Below are 18493 nucleotides of genomic sequence, written 5' to 3' on the forward strand. Positions count from 1 at the left end.
AGGCAGCCCGCCCGGAGGTAGACGCGCGTCCGCCCGAACGCGTGGCGGCCCCCCGCGACGGCCGCCGCGAGGGCCGCCGCGCCGCGCGCGCCGGGCGCCAGGGCCCGGTAGCGCGCGTAAAAGTCGCCGTGGGCGCTGCGGTTCGGGTAGCCCGCGCGCGTCACCGTGACGGCCTCGACGACGCCCGCGCACCGGAGCTGGCAGGCGACGAGCGCCGCGTCCCAGCGCCGCGGCGCCTTGGCGCCGTTGGGCTTCACGCAGCGCACGTAGCGCACCTCCGTCCGCTCGACCTCGTCGAGCAGCGACGCCAGGTTGCCCTTGAACTTGGCCAGGACCGTCTTCGCGCGCGGCCGCCGCGCGGCCGCGGCGGCCGCCGCCGCGCGGCCGCGGAACAGGCCCGCGACGAAGGGGCGCGACGACCCCGCGGCCAGGACCGCCAGGTCGTCGTGGAGCGCGTCCTTGTTGCGGTCGAGCCAGCCGTCGGCCGCGTAGGTCACGGGCCCCGCGTAGTGGGCCACCGTGAAGACGCGCGGCTCGTACCGGTGCTTGGCGAACTTGGCGCCGTCGCCGTGGAGCGCGTCCAACTTCGTCACGAAGGCCTCCTCGGAGCCCCGGGGCCGGAGGCACTCCTCGTTGAGCACGTCGACGACGCCCATGCGGCCCTCGAGCAGCGCCAGCACCTTCTCGTTGTCGGGGAACGCGACGGGATCCCAGGGCACGCGCTCGTCGTCGTACTCCTCCTGCACGGCCTTGAACAAATCGAGCGTGAACTTCTGCTGGAGCTTCTCGTTGCAGTAGTTGATGCAGAGCTGCTCGAAGCGGTTCACGGCGAAGCACTCGAAGCCGAAGATGTCGAGCAGGCCGACGACGCGGAGCCCGTCGGGCGACGCCGCGCGCGTCGCGGCGTTCATCGCGCGCACGAGCCAGTCGAAGACGGCCACGTAGAGCTCCTTGGCCAGGGCGTCGCGCGCCTCCGTCGCCTCGGCCGCGCTCCGGGGCACGCGCACGGCCTCGTCGCGCGTGCGCACGACGCGGACGAGCAGCGCGTCGAGCACGTCGCCCGCGGCGCGGCCGACGCCCGCCGCGGCCGCCGCGTTCGCGGCGGCCGACGACGCGACGGCGGCGGCGTCGGCGCCGTCGAAGGCGACTTCGCCCAGACGGAGCACCGCCAGGACGGCGTCCTCGACGGCCGCCGCGTCGCTCCCCGGCACGCCGAGCGTCGCGAGCGCGGCCGTCGTCTTTCGGTGTCGATCCGCGTCGGCGACGCCCTCGATGGACGTCGTCGCGAGGTCGCCGCGCTTCACGTAGGCGAAGGCGCCGACGTCGGCGCGCGCCGCCGCGGCGACGCCGTAGACGCAGTGGTAGCCCCGCTCGCCCGGCGCCTGGCCGACGACGCGCGACTTCTCCAGGAGGTACGTCTCGCACGAGGAGCCGACGAGCGGCGCGTCGCCCGCGGCCGCGGTAGCGAACTGGAGGCGCGTGAACTTGCCGAAGCGGCTCGAGTTGTCGTTGCGCACGGTCTTGGCGTTGCCGAAGGACTCGAGCAGCGGCTGCGACGACAGCACGCGGTCCGCGACGGCCGCCGCGCTTCCGGCCAAATGCCGGAGCATGATCTTCACCGTCTCCGTCTTGCCCGCGCCGGACTCGCCGCTCACCAGGACGCTCTGGTCCCGCCCGGCGGCGACGCCGTCGCGCGCCGCGCCGGAGATGGCGTAGACGTGGGCCGGCAAACGCGCGCGCGACTCCGCGTCGCCGTAGCGGTTCCGCGCCGCGGGCCCGTAGAGCTCCGGGATCCAGACGTAGGGGTTCACGGCGACGCAGATGCCCGCGCCCGTGCGGCAGTAGGGCGTCCGGTCGAAGTAGCGCTCGCGCAGCGTCGCGAGCACCGACGCCTCGTGCAGCCGGTCGAGGCCGACGAGGTCCTCGACGGCGCGGGGCTTCCGCGCGTCCTGCAGCGGCAGGCTCGACGCGTCGCCGGCGTCGAGGGCGATGGTCGCCGCGACGGCGGCGCAGCCCGCGAGGGGCTCGTCGTCCCGCGGCCGCCGCACGGCCACGGTGATGTGCGTCGACCCGTCGACGACCGTCTCGCGCTCGAGCGTCGCCGGCGCCCAGACGAGGCGCTCGTCGGGCACGTAGATCTCCGTCTCCGCCATCGTGTCGTGCGCTTTGTCGGGGAGTCCTTGCGCTGCGTGCGTGTGGTTGCCGTTGGGCGCTGGAAAAGGCGCTGTGGCTGGGCCCTCGCTAGGCTAGCCCATGCGCTGCTTGCAAATTCGCGACTTCATGAATTCACCAACGGTTCAATCAAGCCCCCGGCAGCCCGATTATGGACGCGCACGAGAGCTCGTTCATCGACCAAGCTGTTCGCTATCACGCTTCGGGCGGCGACCTTGACGCCATTGTTCTCATGACACGCGACGAACATGGTGGTGTGCGCATCGAGAATTGTGTTAGTGGAGCGACGCGCCTGTATCTTGCAGCGAGTCATAGCTGGTGCTCAGCCATAAACTGGCTTCTGAAGCACGGCGCCGACGTCCACTTAGGTTGGCCAGGCAATTTCGGCATGATGCCACTGCACAACGCCGCTTCTGAAAACCGTTGCGAACCAGCAGGCCTGCTGCTCGACGCGGGCGCGCGAGTCGACGATTGCGACCAGAGTGGCTTGACCGCGCTACACTTCGCAGCGGCGCACAATCACCCCACGATGTGCAAGCTCCTGCTGAGTCGCGGCGCGTCGCTCGACGCGCGCAATCACGACGGCCGAGACCCCGAGGCGTGGGCGCAACGCTGCGGCTCTACGACCACGGCCGACTTCCTCGCCGCCATCCGCGCCGCGGGCGGCTGGCTGCCATGGCTCGAAGCGCCGCGCAAAGAACTCCTCGCCCTCCGCCAGCGACTCCCGGCCCTCCGCGACCGCGGCCGCGCGGCGCCGTCGTCGAGCGTGCGCGCGCACGAGCGGCTCTTCCTGGACGCGCCCGACGACGTCTTCACGTCGATCCTCGCCTTCTGGCGCAGCGAGCGCGACGACTAGAAGTAAAGCTGTGATAATCGAGGTCCTCACACGTCGTCGACGCGCCCCGAGAGTGCAACATCGTAGGCCTCATCGTCAGTGCACCGATCAAAACTCAGATTCTGATAGCCTGGATTTAAAAGTCAACATTTTTGTTGAACTTCAGCACTTTTGTTGAAGTTAAATCTTGCGATTTCGCGACCCGAACCAGCGACCGCGCGCAAAAAGCCATCGCAAACGTGCAATTAACGCGCGAATATCATCAAACTTGCTTTGATACGACCATAACCCAATTTTGGCCGTGATTTCAGCCCGCGGACCGCCGCGACACCGCGCCCGCGCGCGCGGTCGACGTACAGCCTCTATGGACGACTAATGACTCTGGCTCCGCCGGCCGGAATTCGATGATTGATCTTTATTAATTAATTTCCTATGGGTGCACCTAGATGTACGTTGATCGGGGCACTGCTCATCGTCGTCCAAGCCGATCGTGAAGAGCTCGTAAGCTGGCGGAATAAGCGATGAGAGCCGCGTGCTGAGCTCTCCTCTGTCGTCCAACACTGCCGACGACCGCAGCTGAGACACCATGAGCGGCGAGCCCCAGACGCACGTGGCGCACAAGTCGAGCAAGGGCAAGGGCTTCGTCGCGACGCGCGCCAAGCAGGCCGCGGCCTTCCGCGAGGGCGGCGCCGGCGCGCAGCGGAGCGGCAACACGCAGAAGCGCGCCTTCGGCGTCGCGAACCTGGGCCGCGCGAAGCGGAGCGTGCAGCGCAACGCGGACCGCGGCCACCGGAAGGAGGTCGTGCCGCTGGTGCAGCGCGCGCGGACCGAGGGCGCGCCGCCCGTCGTCGTCGTCGTCTGCGGCCCCCGGGGCTCGGGCAAGTCGACGCTGATCCGGTCGCTCGTGAAGCTCTACACGCGGCACAACCTCGCGTCCGTCGACGGCCCCGTCACGATCACCGTCGGCAAGGACAAGCGGCTGACGCTCGTCGAGTGCCCCGACGACCTGTGCGGCATGATCGACCTGGCCAAGGTCGCGGATCTCGTTTTATTGACCATCGACGCGTCCTTCGGCTTCGAGATGGTGACCTTCGAGTTCCTCGCGATCCTGCAGGCGCACGGATTCCCCAAGGTCATGGGCGTGCTCACGCACCTCGACAAGATGAAGACGAACAAGGCGCTGCAGCACGTGAAGAAGGCGCTGAAGCACCGCTTCTGGGCCGACATCTACGCCGGCGCGAAGATCTTCTACATTGGCGGGATCTTGCAGTCGGGCAAGTACGCGCGGAACGAGACGCGGCAGCTCGCGCTCTACGTGTCGCGCGTCAAGTTCCGGCCGCTGACGTGGCGCAACGCCCACGGCTACGTGCTCTGCGACCGCGTCGACGACGCGACGCCGCCGTCGCGGCTCCTGGCGGACCCCAAGTGCGACCGCACCGTGGACTGCTACGGCTACGTCCGCGGCGCGCACCTGAAAGCCGAGACGCGCGTCCACGTGCCGGGCCTCGGCGACTTCCTGCCGTCGGAGCTCGCGCCCCTCGACGACCCCCTGCCGCTGGGGAAGGCGGAGGCGACGACGGCCGACGGGCGGACGAAGAAGCTCCTCAAGGCGTCGGAGACCGTCATCTCCCGCGCGGAAATCGACCAAGGACCGAACTTCGGAATTCTCCAGCGAAGTCGATTCGGCTGATTTTTGGACGAGTCGATTGCTCTCGTCGAATTCTCGACGGAGAGCACAAGCACTCGCGTCGACGTCGTTGAATCCGCGCACATTGAAGATGTGAGTCCCACGCAGGTCATCTACGCGCCGATGGCGAACGTCGGCAACGTCGACTACGAGGACGGGTCCGTCTTCATCGACCTCAAGACCGTGGCCTACTCCAAGGACGCCGACGTCGAGGGCGCGGACGACGCGCGGCGCGCGCAGACCGGCGGCGCGGCCCAGCTCGTGCGCCGGTTGCAGGATCTGGGCGACGGCGTCGACGGCAAGCTCGGCGACTCGACGCTGCGCCTGTTCGGGTCCGACGCGGGCGTGGCGGCGTCGGCCGTCGACGACGAGGACGAGGAGGAGGACGACGACGATATGGAGGAGGAGGACGACGACGACGACGACGAGTCGTCGGACTCGGAGGCCGACGGGGACGCCGCGGCGCGCGCGTCGTTCTTCGAGCGGACGAAGGAGGACCTGTCGCGGCGGCTCGCGGCGAAGAACGCCGAGGACGTCGCGGCCTGGGTCTACGACTCGGACGCGAGCGACGGCGCCGCGAGCGACGGCGACGACGACGACGACGACGACGCCGCCGCGTTCTTCCGGCGCAAGGGCGCGGGCGGCGCGGCGCCGGCCGGGGGCGGGGCCGCGCCGCGGGCCGGCGCGGACGGCGCGGACGTCGACGACGACGGCCGCAAGCTCGCGGCGCTCGTGCCGTCGCTCAAGGCCGGCGACCTCGACGGCTACTTTGCGTCGACGAAGCTCCGCTTCGCCACCGGCGCGGCGCCCGGCGGCGTCGACGGCGACGACGGCGCGGCGTGGGACGACGACGCGCCGCTGCACGGCGACTTTGAGGAGCTGGACGCGTCGTCGTCGTCCGACGACGACGACGACGACGCGGAGGCGGCGTTGTCGCCGCAGGAGGCCGCGCGCGAGGCCGCGGCGGAGAAGAAGGCCGCGGCCATGTCGCTCCGCGACGACGACGGCGACGGCGGCGCCGGCGACGACGCCGCGGGCGACGGCGACGACGACGACGAGGAGAACACGTTCCTCGCGGAGCAGCGCGCGGCGCTCGCGAAGCAGAAGCTGTCGAACGAGAGGGAGTTCCGCGACGACGCCGCGCGCCTGGGCCTCGAGGGCCTGTCGAGCGGCCAGTACGTGCGCGTGCGCCTCGAGCGCGTGCCCTGCGAGTTCGTCGACCACCTGTCGCCGCGGCGGCCCGTGATTTTAGGCGGGCTCCTACCGCACGAGGCCGCGCCCGCGTCGCTCGTCACGGGCCGCGTGCGGCGCCACCGCTGGTACGGCAAGGTGCTGAAAGCGCGGGACCCCGTGCTCTTCTCCTGCGGCTGGCGCCGCTTCCAGTCCGCGCCGCTCTATAGTTTGGAGGACGAGCGGCAGACGCGGAGCCGGTACCTGAAATACACGCCCGAGCACATGCACTGTGGCGCGACGTTCTGGGCGCCGGGCATCGCGCCGAACTCGCCCTTAGTTGGGTTCCACTCCCTATCTTCGTCGTCGACGACCTTCCGCGTGTCCTGCGTCGGCGTCGTGCTCAAGCAGGAGGCGACATCGAAGGTGTCGAAGAAGCTCAAGCTGTGCGGCGCGCCCTACAAGGTCGAGCGCAACACGGCCTTCGTCGACGGCATGTTCACGTCGGCGCTGGAGGCGGCGAAGTTCGAGGGCGCGACGCTCAAGACCGTGTCGGGCGTCCGCGGCGCCATCAAGAAGGCCGTCCGCGAGGACGTGTCCGAGGCCGGCAAGCACGCGCGCGCGGGCGCGTTCCGCGCGAGCTTCGAGGACAAGGTGCTGCTTTCCGACATCGTCGTCTGTCGCCTGTGGGTGCCCGTGGACCCGCCGAAGCTCTGCGCGCCCGTGCGCGACCTGCTGCAGGCGCCCGGCGCGCCGCCGCGCGGGCTCATGCGCACCGTCGCGGAGCTCCGCCGCGACACGCGGACGGCCATCCCCGTGGACAAGGACTCGCTCTACAAGCCCGTGGACCGCGCGCCGCGCGCCTTCCACAAGCAGGTGCTGCCGAAGAAGCTCGTCGAGGCCCTGCCCTTCGCGTCGAAGCCGAAAGGCGCGACGGCGCCGAAGTCGTCCAAGCGGCCGGGCTACCTCGCGACGCGCGGCGACGCGCGGACGGGCCTCGCGCACCCGGAGGCGCCCGAGGCGCGCGCGGCGAAGAAACTGGTCCACCAGCTCAACGCGCTGCGCAACGACAAGAAGCGCACGCGCGACGCGACGAGGGACGTCGCGAAGCAGGCGCGCGCGGCGAAGCTCGCGAAGATCGACGCGTCCAAGGCCAAGTCGTCCAAGGCCAAGGCCAAGGCCGAGTACAAGCGCCAGGGCAAGGACTCGGCCAAGCAGCGCGCCAAGTTCGGGGGGGACTAAGCGCGTTGCTGGACGTCGGTTCTGAGAGCCGGCTTAGTGGGGGCCTAGTTGGCGCGAGATGCGCTGGCGCAGGGACGTCGGGAGGACGCCGTGCACGAACGCGGCGCCCGCGACCGCCGTCATGGCCATGCGCGGCTCGTTCAACAAGAGGTCCTCCACCGGGCGTGGCTCCACGCGCTTGGGCCGTCGCCGGAAGAGCGGGTAGGAGCGCTCGTCAGGCGCGGCGCGCCCGCGCGGCGCGCCCGCGAACTCGAGGACCGTGTCGTGCACGTCCGTCGGTAATTGCGGCATCTCGCACAAAACGGCCTCGAGCGCGAGCCGCCGCTCGCGGCGCTTGGCCTTGCGTCGCTCGATGATGTTTGCGGCGCGGTACTTGATGTCGCTCGCGTGTCTCGCATTGCGATAGTCTTTGTCCTCCCAGCAATTCTCGCCGGCGACGGTGCCGTAGAACCGCGCGCCGTAGATCTTCTGGAGCAACGAGCGCGCCGGCCAGATCCATTCCGCCCGGTGGAACAACTCCGCGCTCGTAAAATTGTTGTAAAGCGCTGAGACCTCGCCGTGCGCGTTCACGCGGAGAAGCACGTGGGCCAGGAAGCCGAGCCATGGATGCACCTTCGCGACGACGTACGAAGGCAGCACGACGCCCGCGGTGCACACGAGCGCCGCGTTTCCGGGAACGAACGTGAGGAGCAACATCAGGGGCAGCAGCACTCGCCCGAACCGCAGCGGCAGCGCCACCAGTCGCTCGAATACGTCGTCGGTGACGCGCGCTTGGACGAAGCGCAACGCCGCCATCTGCAGCCATGGAAAAGATGCCCACGCGATGTACGCGCCGGCGACGACGCCACTGAAACTCGCCGTGAAGAAGAAGGAGACCTCGGCGGTGCCCGCGTAGTACGGACCCGCGAGGCGGCACTCGTAGGCGAGCGCGAGGAGCCGCAGGGACAGGGGCGCGGCGGGCGTCGTGATGAGCGCGCCGACGGCGGTCCACGTGCAGTACGATCTCGCGGTCGCGTACTTGCTCAGCCCGTAACACCACGCGAGGAAGAATCCCTGAAGGAACCTCATCGGGCCGAGCGTGAAGCGAACGTACCAGCGGAAGAGTCCCGCGGCGCGGTCGAGGAGGACGCCCGCGACGACGCCGAGCATCAGCGCGTAGCTCCGCAGCGCGCGGAACCCCGAAAAGGTCTTGCACGCGCGCGCGACGTCGAGCACCTCCCAGGTCGGAAGCTCGTGCTGGCATCCGCCCGGCGTCGTGTGGATGCCCGCGAAGAGCCCCAGGGCGAAGTCTTCGTTCGTCCAGGAGGCGAAGAATTGCAGCTGCCACTCGATGCTTGCCTCGTCGACCACCCGCCCCGTTTCATCGAACAAGGCGCCGGGGGGCTTGGGCTCCGGCTCGTGGACATTCCGGCTCGTGGACATACCGGCGAGGCTTCGCCCGACGGCGTTCGACATCCGCTCCATGCGCGCGTCGTCCATTAGACCGCCTATCGCAGCTCGCCACTGATCTGCCACTGCTCGCCGATTACCTCAGTTTTGCTCTTGGTCTACAGGACCCCCCGAGCTCCGCGCCCCGCGTGCGCCACATCAAACAACCGCCCCGCTCCGGAGAAGTCTTACGCGCACCATCAACCCGCCCTGGGACGCCCCGCCCCTCGAAGCGATCGTCCACCGCTTTGAACAAAACATGTCGTCTCCGCCGCTTCAAACCATGCCGTCTCCTCGCTCCATCGCCTCGCCCCCCGGCGGCTACAAGGGCGGCATGGTGGAGCGCGCGCGAGGCCTCGCCGAGGTCGAGCGCATGGCCCGCGAGCAGGCGCGCCACAGCGCCGACCGGCGCCGCGCGGTCCCCGCGCCGGTCCGCGAGCCGAAGCTCATGACCGTGAAGACGTTCCTCGCGGTCGTCGGCATCCCGCTCTGCGCGGCGTGGATCGCCTTCGCCATCGCCGTCGGGCGCATCGCGGCGGAGAGCCTCCGGACGGACCTCCCGGCGCCGTGACGCCGCCGCGCGTCGCCGCGCGCGCCGCGCCGCCCCGGGCGATTAAAACGCGCGTTAGCGCCCTAGGGCACCTCGACGGGGAGGCGGGACGCCTGCTGCCGGGCCTTCGCGACGGCGCGCTCGTCCTGTTCGCCCTCGTTGCTGTAGCAGACGACGACGTGGTCGTCGCGGTCCGCGCCGTTCGAGTAGCAGACGACGTCGTTGACCCACGAGTCGCCGACCATGACGCCGAAGATGCGGCTCCGCTGGTCCCGCTCCGGCGGGGGCTCGTCGACGGGCCCCGGCCCGGACGCGCGCCGCGGCGGCGGCGGCGGGTCGCGCGCGAGCGGCGCGGCCTCGTCGGTCGGGTCCTCCTCGTCCGAGTGCGACCGGCCGCGGCCGAGGAGCCGCCGGCCAAGGGCCGCGCCGCCGGCCTCCAGCTTCCGCGCCGAGGAGGACGCCGTGGCGAAGCCCGCGCGCATGCGCGCGAGCGCGTCGTCGCCCTCGGAGTAGTCCGCGGATCCGCCCGTGACCGAATTCCGCGCGCGGAAGGTCCGGCGGGTGACGTGCTTCCCCGACGTCGCCTCGAGGTGCGCCAGGATCGCGCCCGCGGCGCCGAGCTTGCGCCGGCGCCAGGCGCGCTGGATCGCGATCGTCGCGCGGTGCTTGAGCAGGTTCCGCCGCGACCGCCGGAGCTTCTGCGTCGAATTGATGAGCCGCAGCAAGAAATCCCCGAACTGCTCGACGTCGTTCGCGCGCGCGTGCAACGCGAAGTAGAGCACGGAGGACTGGTCGATGTCGCGGACGCAGTGCACGACCGCCTGCGCGCGAATCGACCGCCGGTTCGGGACGTCCCGACCACACTTTGAAATGCTCTCGCTCGGTCACATCGAAGTCGAGTTGAAGATTTGATTCGCGCGCGGACAACCGCGGGCTTGCAGCCGACCTTGGACCGCTCGCGGTCCTCGCGCTCGAGCAGGCTCAGCACGTTCGCCAGCTGCCGCCGCTCCTCCGCGGGCGCCTCCACCACGATGTCCGGCAGCCCCGGCATGAACCGGATCAGGCGCCGGTAGAACGTCGCCGTGTGGCTCTTGTTGAAGTTGCTCACGAGCGACGAGTCGCTCACGTAGTCCGCGAGCACGCGCTCGAGCTCGAGGACCAGCGGCAGCGCGTTGTCCGTGTCGAAGGTCTCGTCGTGGACGAGGCGCAGGAGCGTCGCGCCGTCGAAGGTGTCGAAGATCTCCAGGTCGGGCATGGGCTTGCCCGTCTTCTCGACGCTGAGCCGGTCGAAGAAGTCGCGCGCGTGCGACGTCTTGTGCACCTCGTCGAAGTCCTGGAACGTCGCGCGCAGCGCGTAGCACAGGTAGAGGATCTGGGCGATGAAGAAGCAGACCTCGAAGGGCGCCGTCGGCGTGTCGCCGCCGTTCGTGAAGACGATGCCCATGACGAGCACGAGAATCGTCAGGCAGTTGCCGCCGATCTCGCACGTGTTCGCCTCGTCGGACAGGTTCGGCCGCACCCACGCCTCCGCGACCGTCGGCCCCAGGAGCACGAAGATCGACGCCAGGCCCTGGGCCATGGGGAACTCCCAGAGCAGCACCTGGATCGCCACGAGCACGGCCTGCTTCGCGAGGCGGACCAGATTCCAGTAGAGCGCCTGCGCGGGACTCGACCGGTGAGCCGGGACGTCGGGGCCACACTCTCTCGCTCGGTCACTTCGATGTGGCTGATTTCTGGACGAGTCGCGTGCTCTCGTCGAGTCCTCGACGGAGAGCACGAGAGCCCGCGTCGAAACCGTCGCACATATTGAAGTAAATCCGCGCGGTCGCGCGCGTGGCTCCGGAACGGCGTGTACATGAAGCCGAAGCGGCGGAGCGTCTGGGGGTCGTGGAGCCGGTTCTCGTTCTTGCGCTCGTTGAGGTGGTAGCAGATCGCCGCCGTGAGCAGCACGACGACGGAGCCCGCGTAGACGACGCCGACGACGCGCCTGTGCCGAATTCAAATCTTCAACCCGACTTCAATGTGAGCGTACGCGACAGTTTCGACGCGAGGCTTTCTGCCGTGCTTCGAGAACTCGACGAGAGCGATCGATCCGTCCAAAAATCAGCCGAATCGACGTCGATTTGATTGAGATAGAGAGTTCTGAAGTTTGGTGGGGACCCCCCAAACCAGTGGGTGGAATCCACACTGCGACGCGCATGTACCAGATCGCGTCCGTGCCGCACGCTTTCGTCGGGTCGTGCGCGCGGACGCGCCCGACGCCCGCGATGCTCCGGCAGGCGAAGGGGCGGAGGCAGTAGGTGATGAGCGACGCCTGGGAGCCGACCAAGAAGCTCAGGCCGCTGCACAGGAGGTCGTCCTTCGCGTTCTCGTCCCGTTTCGTGGTCAGCAGGAACCGCACGGCCTTGACGACCCAGAAGAAGAGGGGCAGCGTGAGCATCAAAGCGAAGGTGTGCGTCGACGACCACGTCGGGAACCAGCACGTCGGCGAGTAGATGTCGACGTCGAAGAGCGCGATCGTAAAGACGAAGAAGACCGTGTTCAGCGACCGCGGCCAGTGGAACCAGAGGCCGCCGACGATGCCCAGGTCCTGGTAGGTGCCCAGCACGACGTCCAGCATGGGGTACTGGGGCCGGATGACGTCGTTGATGACGACGAAGGACCCCAGCAGCCCGATCCAGCACAAAACGGTAAACAGCGCGGCGTTCATGTCCGGGCAGCTCGTCGCCTGCGTGTCGATGAAGAAGAAGCCGTGCTTGTTGCCCTCGCAGAGGGGCTGCTTCGGCGAGTAGCCCGTCGCGCACCAGTCGTGGTCCGTGAGGCTCACGTTGCCGTTGTCCGCGTCGACGCAGTTGTTCGGCCCGTAGTCTCCGGACGCGCACGTCGCGGGCCCTTTGCCGCCGGGGCAGAGGTAGGCGTGCTTGCAGCGGTAGGCCTCGACCGTCGACCGGTACTCGACGCCGCTCAGCCAGAAGTTGCGCTTCGGGTAGGGCCCCGTGAGGCCGCCGTCGCACCTGGGCAGGAAAAGGGTGCGAAATTCCCAACTTTGGAGGCTCCTCTCTCGGTCGTTTTCAACTCGTTTCGGCTAATTTTTGGACGAGCGATCACCTCTCGGAGCGCTCTCGACGCGTGGATGCTTTTTCCGGAACGGCGCGCGCGGAACGCTCATGTTGAGGCGAACTTGAAGCACTCTTTTCCTGCCCTGCGTCGCACGACGCGTCGTCGGGGCAGCTCCGGCACCGCGTCAGCGGGTAGCCGTCCGCGTAGGTGCCCGCGAGGCACGCGCAGTCGTTCCGGGACGTCGACCCGAGCGCGTATCCCAGGATGAAGGCGTCGGCGCCGCAGCTCTCGCACGTCGACGAGCCCGGCGCCGCCGCGAACGACGTCGAGTCGCACCGCTGGCACGAGTTCGCGCCGCCCTCGTTGACCGCGAGCTGCTGGTAGGTGCCCGCGGGGCACGCCGTGCAGACGCCGCGCGCGAGGTAGAGGCCCGCGCCGCAGGACGCGGAGTCGTCGCCCGACGTGTCCGGGGGCGGCGTCGACGTGCCGTCGTAGAAGACGACCTCTTCCTCCATGGACCAGCTCCCCTTGAGCCAGGCCCGGCCCCGCTGGGGCCCGGCCTCCCAGGTGCCCACGCCGACGACGCTCAGGGCGCTGCCGTTCCCCACGTAGTTGGACGCGACGAACGTCACCGTCGACGCGTCGCGCGACCCCGTGTCGCTCGCGAGCTCCACGGCGCCCGTCGCCCCGGCGAAGCGCGACGCCCAGAGGGCGTCGCGCAGGGCGCTCCCCGCGACGCCCGGGCCGACGGCGCAGGCGGCGAGGCCGACGGCCGCGACCGCGTCGTACGCGAAGCGACTCCGCGCCGCGGCGTCGGGCTCCGCGTCGAAGAAGCCGGCCGGCAGGACCGCGCGCGGGCCCGCCATCTTGCTGCGCCGGTTGAACGCCTCGACGCTTTGTGTTGCGTAGGCAACATCAAAAGCCGCGTTCGTGGCGTCGTCGCGCGAGCGGTCGACCGCGTAGACCTGTGTGGAATTCAACCACTGGTTTGGGGGGTCCGCACCAAACTTGAGAATTCTCTATCTCGGTCAAATCGACGTCGATTCGGCTGATTTTTGGACGAATCGATTGCTCTCGCGGGGTTCTCGAAGCACGGCAGAAAGCCTCGCGTCGAAACCGTCGAATACGCTCACATTGAAGTCGGGTTGAAGGTTTGGAATCCACACAGGCGGAGACCTGCGTCGAGCCCCGGAGCACGTCCGCGTAGCCGGCGGCCGCGGCCGCTTCGACGTCCGCCGCCGACGGCGAGTCGCCGAAGACCCAGTGGAGGTCGCCGCCCGTGACGTTGCGGTCCGCCGCCGCGGCGACGAGCAGGCCGAGGTCCGACGGGTCCAAAATCGCGTAGACGACGTCGTACGTCGCCGCGAGCACGGAATCGAGCGCGGACCCCAGGCTGCCGGCATCGCCCGCGTCGTAGCCCGACGACGCGACGCTCACGCCCCGGAAGCCCGCGGCCGTGCGGAAGGCCTCCATGGCCGTGAGGCCGTAGGTGTTCGTCTTCTCGTAGAGGATCGCCGCGTGGGACCAGCCGTGCGTCGCGTACCAGTCGGCGACGGCGTCCGCGGACGCCTCCACGGACGGGTTCGCGCGCGCGAAGTAGGCGTACTCGTCGAGGAGCGCCGACCCGGCGGCGTAGGAGATCAGCGGCACGTCGTCGATCTCCGCGAGCGTCGCCAGGGGCTCCGCGACCGCGGACGCCGCGGGGCCCACGACGACGTCGAGGAACTCGTTCGCGTCGTAGTAGGCCGGGATGCCCTCGGAGGCGACCGTGCGCGTCTCGTGGAACGTCAGCTGGAGTTTGGCGTCGCAGTCGCCGACGCCCCAGTCGATTATTGTGGTGTTCCTCGCGTTGAAGTGGTCCGCGGCCATCGCCGCGATCGCCGCGGCCTCGAGGAGCCCCCCGCCCACACTCAAAGACGCGTTGTCCGGGTCCGCGAAGCCGCCGAAGAAGCCGACGTGGACGAGCGACGTTGGGCCGTCGGGGTCCAGCCCCAGGTCGTCGCAGTCGCCCGCGTCGGAGCACGCCGCGCACCGCTGCTCGCCGTCCTTCGCGTACTTGTAGTAGCCCTCGGCGCAGGTGTCGCAGAGCGTCGAGCCCGCGTCGGACGTCATGTGGTCCTCGGGGTCGCACTGGGCGCACGCGAGGCCCTCGAGGCCGTAGCCCGCGGGGCACTCCGTGGGGTGCAGCGCGGTGAAGTTCCACCGCAACCCGAACGCGTCCGCGAGGACGGACCGCAGGATCCAGTACTGGGCGCCGTCGACGGTCAGCAGGTCCAACTCGCTATCACCGCCGTGGGCGTAGGCCGCGCGGATGAGAGGCGCGCTGCAGTCCGCCGCGGGCACCTGCGCGAGGTCCCCCGACGCGTCGTACGCGAGCGCGACGTTCGGCAGACTCGCCGCTATCAGGTCGCCGTCGGGCTCGACGATGAAGGCGATGGACCCGTCCTCCGAGTAGTTGTAGGCCGCCGCGACGAGGCCCTCGATCGCCGAGAGCTTGTAGTCCACGGCCGCGACGCCCGCGAAGCTTCCGTCCGCGTCGTAGAGGCGGTCCACGGCCGAGATGCCCGGCGCGGCGTCGTCCGCGAAGATGTAGACGTCGCTCCAGGACGCACTCGCCGCCGTCTCCAGCGCGCCGGCGTACCAGGGCCGCGCGCGCGGGTCGTAGGACGCGACGTCGTAGTAGTCGTCGGCGAAGCAGAACTCGCCGACCGCGTACACTTCCGCGTCGCCGTCGCAGGGGGGCTGGCCCGACGTCTGGTCGACGTCGAAGTACTTGCGGCAGGCCCCGGAGAAGTCGCAGGCGGGCCCGTCGAGCATCGTGTAGTAGAAGTCGCCGCCGCGATTGGTCTGGCCCTCGCCGTAGTAGCCGACGAACGTCCCGTTCTCGTCGCCGACGTAGATCATGTAGACCGCGGCCTGGGCCCGCATGGACCGGATGAGGAGCCAGAGGGTGCTCCGCAGGTCGTCGTCGGAGGCGAGGTCGCCGACGACGCTGGACCCGACGAGCCCCGTCGCGAAGACCTGGGCCGTGACGGCCAGGGGCGGCCAGGGCACCGTCAGGAGCGCGTCGATGTCGCTCTCGAGCGTCGCGAGGCGGATCTGGAGCAGGCCGTCGTCGCCGCTGGCGGCCGCCAGAAATCCCGCCAGCAGGAGGGCCCGGCGGGCCATGCTCCCCGACGAGGAAGGACGCGGACCACTCGCAATAATGGCTGCCCCAAAACTCCCGGTGCACGTTCGGAGACGCGCCGACCTCAACGTGTCGACGACCCGCGATCAAAAGGCGCGGTTGGAGGCTGCCCGGAAGCCAATTGCCATGGAGCCGAGCCGCGGCGCCGCGCCGGTCTACGACGACGAGGCCCTCCAGGGCGTCGGCACCTTCCTCACGGAGCACCACCAGTACATGGCCGTGCAGACCATGGAAAAAATCGCCGGCATGCAGAAGCAGCTCGTCGAGTCCTTCGAGGCGCAGGGGCGCGCCCGCGACGAGGCCCACGCGCGCGAGGTCGCGGACCTGCGCGAGGCCAACGAGAGCCTCAAGCACCAGCTCGACCTCCTGCGCCACTCCATGGGCGGCCTCGTCCGCGACTCCGAGTCCGCGTCGTGGACGGCGGCGCAGCGGCACCTCGCGGGCAAGAAGGCGCTCAACAAGCAGAACATCTTCCTGAGCTGGGTGCGCGTGGCCGCGACGGACAAGGCGGACCGCCTCCTCACGCACCTCGCCGTCGCGCTCTGCAAGCGCAACGTCAAGGCCAAGTGCCTCGGCGCGTGGCACCGCTACGTCCACGGCTCCCACAGCGCGCGCGCCCAGGCGCGGGCGGAGCAGAAGCTCAAGAACGTCACCTCCGAGATCGTCGGCCGCTACGAGTCCGAGCTCGACAAGCTGCGGGCCCGCGTGACGCTCCTCCAGGACGAGGTCGTCGACGGCCGCCGCCGCCGGAAGATTCTGGAGGACGAGCTCCGGCGCACGCTCCTCAAGGGCATGGTCACCATGAACATGGAGGCCCTGTCGATCTTCTCCTCCGCCGCAGCGACGGACGAGACCATCGCCCGCGACGTCGGCGTGAACCTGCTCTACGACGCGGAGCCGCCGCTGCCGCGCGCCGCGCCGCCCGCGCCCGCGCCCGTCGAGGCGCGGCTCTAGGAGGCCCCACTCCTCAACATAATTACCCCGGCGGTGCCTCGCAGCGCGGGTCGTCGTCGGGGAAGGTCCGGGCGAACTCGAAGGGCGCGCGCGTCGCGAGCGCGGCGAGGCCGCCGCCAGGGAACGGGCAGCGGCAGTCGACGCGCTTCCGGTCGCAGCACGTCGCCACGAGCGGCGGCCCCCGGTCGTCCTCGGGGAAGTGGCGCCAGGTCCAGGACGTGGCGTGGTCCTGCTCGGACCTGGGCCAGTCCTGGGACGCGAAGAACGCCTCGGTCGCGGCGTACGCCCTCGCCCGGATCTCCGCGGCGTCGTCGTCGGGCGGCGCCGCGGGCCGGGCCTCGTCGGGCCGGTCCGCGAGGTCGTAGATGGACCCCGGGGCGATTTTGGCGTCGTTCTCGAACCAGACCTTGTAGCGGCCCACGCGCGCGGCGTGGAACTGCGCGCCGCAGCAGTGCCAGACGAGGAGCGTCCGATCGCCCGGCGCCGTATCGTTCCCGCCGAAGAGCCAGGGCCCTAAATCCTCGCCGTCGAGGGGCACGCCGGGCAGCGCGCGGGGCGCGACGAGGCCCAGGAACGTCGGCACGACGTCGAGCTGCGACAACAAGCGGTCGGAGACGCCCGGTCGAATGACCCCGGGCCACCGCAACAAACCCATGACGCGGTGGCCGCCCTCGCGGGGGCTGAACTTGCCGCCGGAGAAGGGCCCGTTGCTCCGCGTGTGAAAATTCGTCGCGAGCTGCTCGAACTGGCCGTTGTCGCTCGTGACGACGACGAGCGTGTCGTTCCTCACGCGTTCGAAGGCGTCGAGCACGCCGCCGAGCGTCGCGTCGACCTCGGCCATGGTGTCCAAATAGGCCGCGAAGGGCGTGTCGCGCGTCATGTTGCGCGGCGTCCGCTGCCACTCGGGCGCGGGCACCCAGGGCCCGTGGGGCGCGTGCGGCGCGACGTAGACGAAGAACGGCCGGTACGCGGCGCCGGGCTCGTCCGGCGCGTGGCTCACCCGGCTCGTCACGCGGCCGACGAAGCCGCGCACGAAGGCGACGAACTTGGCGCCGAGGCGCCAGGGCGCCGCGGGCTGCTCGACGACGAGCGCCTCGCAGGAGTTTTGCCCGGAGCACGACGCGTTCGTCCACGTCAGCGGGATCGACAGGGCGTGGCCCGGCAGGTTCTCGGCGTTTGCGGCGTCGCGCCAGTGCTGGAGCGGGTCCCCGCGGAAGGCGAGGCGCCTGCCTTTTTTTCCGCAGGGCTCCGCGGGGCACCGCGGGTCGTACTTGACGTTCAACTTCCGAAAGTCGAGGCCCTGCGAGGGCTGGCCGCCGCGCCGGCAGAAGGCGAAGAGCCAGTCGGCGTAGGACCGCCGGAGCTTCGCCGTCGGCGCGCGCATGGCCGCGTGGACGAAGACGTCGCGGCCGTAACTGCAGGGCCACGGCTCGAAGCAGCCCATGTCGTGGCTCCAGGGCATGGTGAGCGCCTCGTCGAAGCCGTGGCGGCTCGGGTGGTGCGCGTCGCCGTTGCCCAGATGCCACTTGCCCGCCATAGCGCTCACGTAGCCCGCGCCGTCGCGCAGCATCTCGGGCAGCGTCCGCTCCGAAAAGGGCAGGCCGCGCGCGTCGCCGTGACCCAGGACCGCGATGAGGCCGAAGCGCATCGCGAAGCGCCCCGTCAAGAGCGACGCGCGGCTCGGCGTGCAGACCGACGCCGCCGCGTGGAAGTCCGTGAGCCGCAGGCTCTCGGCGGCGAGCGCCGCGAGGTGCGGCGCGTCGCTCGCCGATAACGCCGAGCCCTCGTTGTCGGGCAGGTCGCCGTAGCCCGCGTCGTCGAGGTTGAAGATGAGCAGGTTCGGCTTGCCGAGGCCGTAGTTTTCGCCGGTGTGTTTAGTTGGTGCCGTCGCGTTGGAGCGCGGCGTGTTGAGCGTGGTCGCCTGCGGGATGCGAGCGGGATGCGGATGGTGCCTTTTCGTCTGGTGGATGGTGCCATGGCGGACGGTGCCATGGCCGGCTGGCGCCTTGGCAGCGACGCGGGCGCCGGCGGCGACGACGAGCCAGAGGATCATCATCGGCGCTTCAGCGCCTGCACTGCTTACCGGAGCAGCCCTTAAAAGCGAGAGCCATCGTGCTTGTTTGACGGCAAGCGCTGGGCAACATCGGCCACACGGAACCTCCACTTGGAATTGCGAGATGAGCTCGGCCTCGGCGCGCGTCGTCGCGC

At 69.8% G+C, this 18493-nt stretch overlaps 3 protein-coding genes across 3 annotated transcripts in view; 1 reads left to right on the top strand and 2 right to left on the bottom strand.

Moving 5' to 3' along the window:
* AURANDRAFT_62156 (hypothetical protein) overlaps positions 1-2153 on the bottom strand; it is a gene marked incomplete at both ends in the record, with an annotated part of 3373 nt that extends 1220 nt beyond the window's left edge. The window contains one exon of the mRNA XM_009036366.1: positions 24-2153. Coding sequence (XP_009034614.1) covers positions 24-2153 — 2130 coding nt within the window. The remainder of the gene's footprint in view (positions 1-23) is intronic.
* A 1575-nt stretch (positions 2154-3728) lies between these two features.
* On the top strand, positions 3729-6833 carry AURANDRAFT_283 (hypothetical protein; the record flags this gene model as incomplete). Its single annotated transcript, XM_009035871.1, has 3 exons — positions 3729-4628; positions 4803-5054; positions 5139-6833. Coding segments are annotated over 3 exons (2847 nt in total), but the record flags the coding sequence as incomplete, so codon positions are not given.
* A 4268-nt stretch (positions 6834-11101) lies between these two features.
* Positions 11102-18338, bottom strand: AURANDRAFT_71025 (hypothetical protein; the record flags this gene model as incomplete). Its single annotated transcript, XM_009036365.1, has 4 exons — positions 11102-12098; positions 12298-13109; positions 13321-15313; positions 16312-18338. The coding sequence occupies 4 exons, from the start codon at positions 18336-18338 to the stop codon at positions 11102-11104; spliced, it is 5829 nt and encodes a 1942-aa protein (XP_009034613.1).
* Between the last annotated feature and the right edge of the window lie 155 nt (positions 18339-18493).

Source organism: Aureococcus anophagefferens (genome assembly GCF_000186865.1).
Source record: "Aureococcus anophagefferens unplaced genomic scaffold AURANscaffold_4, whole genome shotgun sequence".
Lineage (NCBI taxonomy): Eukaryota > Pelagophyceae > Pelagomonadales > Pelagomonadaceae > Aureococcus > Aureococcus anophagefferens.